This window comes from Quercus lobata, chromosome 6, assembly GCF_001633185.2.
Source record: "Quercus lobata isolate SW786 chromosome 6, ValleyOak3.0 Primary Assembly, whole genome shotgun sequence".
Lineage (NCBI taxonomy): Eukaryota > Viridiplantae > Streptophyta > Magnoliopsida > Fagales > Fagaceae > Quercus > Quercus lobata.
Genome location: NC_044909.1, coordinates 47808241 through 47814671, shown reverse-complemented (window position 1 = coordinate 47814671; position 6431 = coordinate 47808241). Strand labels below are relative to the sequence as shown.

Genomic DNA, 6431 nt, shown 5'->3' with positions numbered 1-6431 from the left:
GAGTCTAAGATTGGTCGGTAATGGGTGCTGGTTGTGTCTGCCCAAAGAAATAGCAGATCGATGGTGTACAACTTTTGAGAACGAAGAAGAGATTTGAATGATGTGTGCAATAAGCTTTTCCGCCGTCAAACCCGAAAGCCCAAAGTAAGCCAAATAAGTTTTTCAATAAAAATGGAGGAGAAATTAGAAATTATTAAATTTTCTTTTATTTTTTATTTTTTAGGTAGTGTTACCGTCACAATAATTTCATAACAAAACTTAAATGTCAAGATGTTACTTGTAGGGGGTAGAATTTATGGCCCGACCTAGTTGGAATGAAACTGTGTTAGGAAAGAGGTCAAATACAACTAATTTGTAGAGATAGATGGTCAAGGTCAACCTTTTATGCCTAGGTAGCCTTGGTTTAGCAATTTAAAGAAAGAAAATTGGCAAGAACAACAGTTTTAGTAAAGGATTGCAACAAGGAAAAAGAGATTTCTTATTCAAGTTCTTCCTCGAGCTGACCAAGAAGGGGTGGTTCTTTTAATACATAGTCCTCAGTTATACAATGATCACTTTCTATCTCTATTTCCCTATTTCTCTTTTTGAACTTTTTTTTTCTCATCCATCATACAGGAGGACCCTCCTTCCTATATATAGTGGCTTGGATTGCATCTCAGCTTTCCACTTGGATGGCCGTTGATCCCTTCTTAAATACTTGTCCCATTACTGTCTTGCTGGCAGTGGTAGAGTAGGTTATAGGCTGTGGGAGTACTGTTTAGGAGTCATTCTGTCATTAATGCAACAGACTGAGTTGGTATAGTACATTAAATGTGGAGATGATTGATACTTTATCTAGAAACCTCTTCCTTCCCTTGCTTACACGTCACTACTACCTTCCTCGGCCTCCAACCTTATGGCCTTGGTGCTTTGTTTCCAGTCTCTTGAGAAGTATTTGCTCCTTGGGCTCCTCAGGTGGACTGTCCTCCTCGATTTCCCTAATTGGGTTATCTTGACTGGATTGGGCCTGATCTGATGAATAGTTAGGCCCAGTTGGCCCTTGAGAGGATTCCTACTTTATTATTCCATCTCTTCGGACTTCCCCCTCCCACGTTACTGATTCTCATCTAGATCCACCACTAATATCATTTTTTTTTAAAACTTAATTGACACTTATACATTATTGTAAAATTGTTGTAAAAATATTGTGTCTATTTTTGTTCTTTTTATGAAAATCATGCATACAACATGTATGGAAATAAAATCCAGAATTTTGGGGGGGGGGGGGGGAATTCATATTTATTCTTAGAAAAAATTAAATTGCTAGGTATAATTATTATACTATTATATATCTAATAATTTTTTTTGGAAAATTTTGGGGGAACCTTGACCCCCCCCCCCTCGGCCCTAATGTGGCTCAACCACTGATTAAACTAAACTTCCACACAAGAGGTTACTAGTAAATTTGTCTTTAGATACAATGAAACAAGTGTGGGTTTTGTGGAGTTTAGTTATGTTTGATCTGGTTGACAACTCGACCTGATCTAAATAATGTTGCGTGATTTTTTAGCCCATTGTGAATCCAGTACGCAGGATGTAGAAAACGCAGTTTTGGTGATTAGGGTTTGTTGTAGTCGTTTTTTAAGAGACTAAAACACTGTACTGCTGTACTTTGTATTTTTCCCTGATAATAGCGAAATCCCTGCAACTCCATAGACATAGACAAATTACCGAATCACGTAAATACTGTTTTGTTTCTCACAAATTTGAGAATTTCGGGTTAATTTCCTTTGACGTGTGTTTCTTCTATTTTTGTTTCTCACAAGTTTGAGAATTTCGGGTTAATTCCCACAACAAGAATTCTTCAAATAACAATCTTGGAGAATTCTATAACTTTCTCTAAGAGAGTAAAACTCTTCATAAAAGGTTATATGCATACACAAGAGTTGCCTTTGGAAAAACAATATTGGAAAATCGCTCTGGTTAGTACGAGTATTAAAATTTGTGTCTTATCTATTACTAGCTGTTTGAAACAAAAATTCTCCCTCCTTTTTTTTTTTTTTGGTGCGCGCGCACATAATTTTGCAAATACTATGCATTCTATAACCAGCTAGCTCAAGTGAGCTTAACCTTACTCAAGCAATATTTATGAACTCACTGAAGCGGTTGTCAAGCAAGCTCGAGCAAGCATCGACTTGACCTCACTAATGCTCGTTTGTGCTCCTTTGTACATCACTCAAATTCCCCTCGATGCTCGGTTAAGTGTTGATCGACACTTTAAAATTATCCATACACCCTTTATGTGACCTAATTGAATTGTTGCTTGTATAGTGACCTCACTCAAGCAAGCCACTAGATTTTTCAATTTTAACTTGAATTTTCTCTCCAATATTTTACTTTCCAATTGTGGTAGAAAGAGACGACGTGCATGTACAAGGAATGACGATGATTAATACTTATATTTAGTTTTCTTTTCTTTTTTTTTTTAAATAATTTTTTGTATCTGCATAAAGAGAGTTTGTGTTTTGGGATATGTTAGTTTTTAAAAATAAATATCTTTTTCTCAATTTAGGGGAATAATTGAGGAATAAATAGTCTCTATAATGAAAATGCAAATAGACTATATAACTAATCTACATGAATAAAAATAATCATTTTATTATAGGATTTATTTTTATATTATAAACATGCGTTTACTAAAATGCATCAACAATTGTTACCAATGTTTATGTAAGTAAATAGATATTCAGAAGAAGAAAAAAAAACGCAAATAGATGCAAGCTCCCTTTTTTCTTTCATAAAAAAATTTGTAAGTAAATATATGCAAGTTCTAGATTTCTAACTAAAAAGATTTGAGAAGAAAAATATATTCGTTACTAGCACTTAATTTTAGAGTATTACTTTATAAAATTTTAAAATATTCCTCATTGATAAAATTAACATGCTTAGTCAATGAGAAGAAAAAATAAAATAAAAAATCAAGTAAAACCAAGAGAGTGAGAGTGAGGCTTTCTTACAACATGAACTTCAAAAATTCTAAAAACATATACTTTGTCATTACTTATACATGTGGTCCTATTTGTAAGTGATGTAACCTAATCGTAAGTTCACAAATGTGCAGGTAATGGTAAAGTGTGTGTCCTTATAAGAATTGGAAACAAAATCTAAAATTATTTCTTGTTGAGAAAATTAAACAATAAAAAAAATCAAGCAAAATTAAGAAAGAGAAAGAGAGATGGACTTTTTTTTACAAACACCCAATCTTAAAATATTCATTGCTGAGAAAATTAGCATGCTAAGTCAATGAAGAAGAAACAATTAAATAAATCAAAAATCAAGCAAAACCAAGAAAAAGAGTGAGAGTGAGGCTTTCTTACAAAGACCAACTCCAAAAAATTCTCCAGTAGTGAGACACACATTTTAAGACGCTCTGTCACACTTTATACATGTATTGGTGATTGGATTATTTTTCACTAAAAAACTAATGTAATCTAGGTAAGGTCTATGTCCTAAAATAATTGAACTTGCAGTCTAGCATCATCTCATCTCTAGTCACTCTCGGCACAGTGATAACTCTTAGCAGTCTCTCCCTGCAGTTTTGTCTTTATTTACATTTCTGTGCAACCACACATGCTATATACACAGTAGCAGCATAGACAATAAGGTCTATGTCCTAAAATAATTGAACTTGCAGTCTAGCATCATCTCATCTGTAGTCACTCTCGGCACTCCCCTCTTCTGTTTCTTAGCAGTCTCTCCCTGCAATTTTGTTTTTATTTACATTTCTGTGCAACCACACATGCTATATACACAGTAGCAGCATAGACAATAAACTTGCATATGATCACTTGTTCCTTTTCAACACATGAACACCCGCATGATATCAATCCACAACTCCATTTGCATGTTGACCAAACATAGATTTAACACCTATTGCCAGATGATCTCCATGTTCCAAACAACTAATCAAGCAATAGGTAAAAATACAAGTACACAGCACATTCCCATTGTAACCTCATTTGGCAAAACTCAAGCAACTCACTCAATAACCTGTCACAACAAGTGGATAACTTATTCTAATTTCTGACCAATAGATATCAAATGAGTGATTTGCAATTCCAAAAGAAAACCCCACCATTTTCCTGTTCAAGCAGCCAAGACGAGATAGCAACTCTCACAATGGATTCCCTAGTAATATAATTCCGGATAAACTCTAAACAATGAAACCGGTTTTCTGACAGTAACACCCATACGACTCTCTCTCCACCAGCGCCCATGGTTTACAAAGCCGCCGTCGAAATCACACTCAAAACCCGTGTGTCTAGAATGTAGACAGAACCAGATTCCACCTCCTGAAAGTAATTTTTATCGCACACGTCGCTTTCCTCTCTCAGATACTCTAGCTCAATCTAGACCATGTACCAAACTTCCATTCAATATATATACCTTCCATTCCATCAAATTAGTCAATGACTTCAACACATATACCAAATCCCAAAAAGACAAGTGCTTATGGGTATTTTATTAGAACACTTCCACTATTATGCTTTTCAACCCAAATAAGAAAGAACCCAATTAGCCTCAAGAATCATAATTGCCCATGCCACGTGGCAAAATTCCATCAAAAGCCACCCCGTACGAAGCTAGCACCCCACTTCGTTTTCTTCCCGCTCACTCTACAACGGTTTCTTGTTCCTCTACGTTTCTAGGATACTCCGCCACTTTGTTTCTTTGCTTATTCTAAAGTTTAGAATAAAGAGAAAAATCCATTTCCTAATGAGACCCAAGATCAATCTCAGCCGTCCGATCATTCCCTTTCCTTGTCTAGTAGTACTACTACTCCTCCTCTCGCTGCCTCACCACAGTGCCAATGCACAGTCAGGCACAAATTCAACAGTCACTCCGCCCACCGACGTGAATTTTGACCATCCCGCGGCGCTGATCATCGTGTTCATCGTGTGGGCTTCCTTCTTCGTGGCTTTCTTTTGCGTCTTCCTCACTGATTGCGTAGACACAGGCGCCGGTCCAGTAATTTCCGCGAACCGGTCTAGTAACTGTGGCCTAGACCGGGCCGTGATCGAGGCCTTCCCGATCTTCGAGTTTAAAAATCTCAGAACCGTGAAAGTAACAGCAACAACGCTCGAGTGCGCGGTGTGCTTGGGCGAGTTCGAAGACCACGAAACGCTGCGTTTGTTGCCCAAGTGCAGCCACGCGTTCCATCCCGATTGCATCGACGCTTGGCTAGCTTCTCACGCGACGTGTCCGGTTTGCAGAGCTAAGCTTACGAAGAATGATACTACTACTACTACTGCGGCTACTACTACAACAACAGTGGAATCAACCGAGTCGACTCAGGAAACTGGTGGGGTCCAAAACGAGCACGTTGTGATCAACGTCGACGACGACGACCCACCGAGGGGGAAATTCTTGAGGTCGCACTCGACGGGTCACTCGCTGAGTCAACCCGGCGTAGAGATTAACACGGAGAGGTACACCCTGATATTGCCAGAGGAGGTGACGAAGCAAAAGCTCAGGCGCTCGAGTAGTTACGACGTCGTTTTCTGCGCAGTAGAGAGCTTGAGATACACACCGCCGTTTGTTTCTATTGGGGGTTCCGGTAAGTTAACGGGCGGTGAAGGAAGCGCAAAGGGATTCTTCACGTCCGTTAAGTGGCCGTTACATCGACTTAGTGTAAAGGCTGGGGGACCCGAAGATTTGTCGGCTACGTCTCCGGTTTGATTGTGAATGAAAATTGTAGGCTAGTAAAAACTATTGTGTTCATTCTACTTTACTCATAGTTATCACTCACTTTGTTAATTCATCTTTTTAAATTATACATTGACAAATTCAATTTGCCATTGCCAAATTCTTATATGGATAAAATGTAATTATTCATCTTTTTAAAATTATACATTGACAAATTCAATTTGCCTAATTATATGATTTATGTCATAATTTATTTATTTATTTATTTTGATAAGGTCATAATTTATTGTTAGTGGTGGGGTAAAGTTGTATTGATGCACTTTAAAAAAAAATATATTATCATTATTCCAAACCCCCTTCTTCAACGTTCGAACAACATTCAAATAACTAAAGAAGGTGTGTAAAGATAGAAGATCATCAGTAGCAACTAGCAAGATCAGATTGTTAAACAAAATAAGAAGACCAAAACGACTTGTAGTTTGGTATTGAGACTTGAAACGACTTGCAGCTTATAGTATCAGTTAGTGACACAGTTAGTTAGAATAGAAGACATGTGTTCCTTACCTATTGGACCATTAGAAAATCTGTTAAGCGTCATTTTGTTAGAGCATTAGCATTGGAAAATTCCAATGCTATTCTATTTTACCATTCTAAAACACCACTTTATCAATATACCATACCATTTTACAATACCTTCACATCCCAAAACTCTATTTTTATTAAAATATTATTTTTTAACCCATTCT

General features: G+C 37.0%; 1 protein-coding gene across 1 annotated transcript; it reads left to right on the top strand.

Annotated features, from left to right (window-relative positions):
* Positions 1–4568: 4568 nt before the first annotated feature.
* On the top strand, positions 4569–5852 carry LOC115949663 (E3 ubiquitin-protein ligase ATL6-like). Its single transcript, XM_031066953.1, has one exon. It carries the CDS (start codon positions 4756–4758, stop codon positions 5716–5718), a length of 963 nt encoding a protein of 320 aa, XP_030922813.1. The 5' UTR covers positions 4569–4755; the 3' UTR covers positions 5719–5852.
* The last annotated feature ends 579 nt before the right edge of the window (positions 5853–6431 follow it).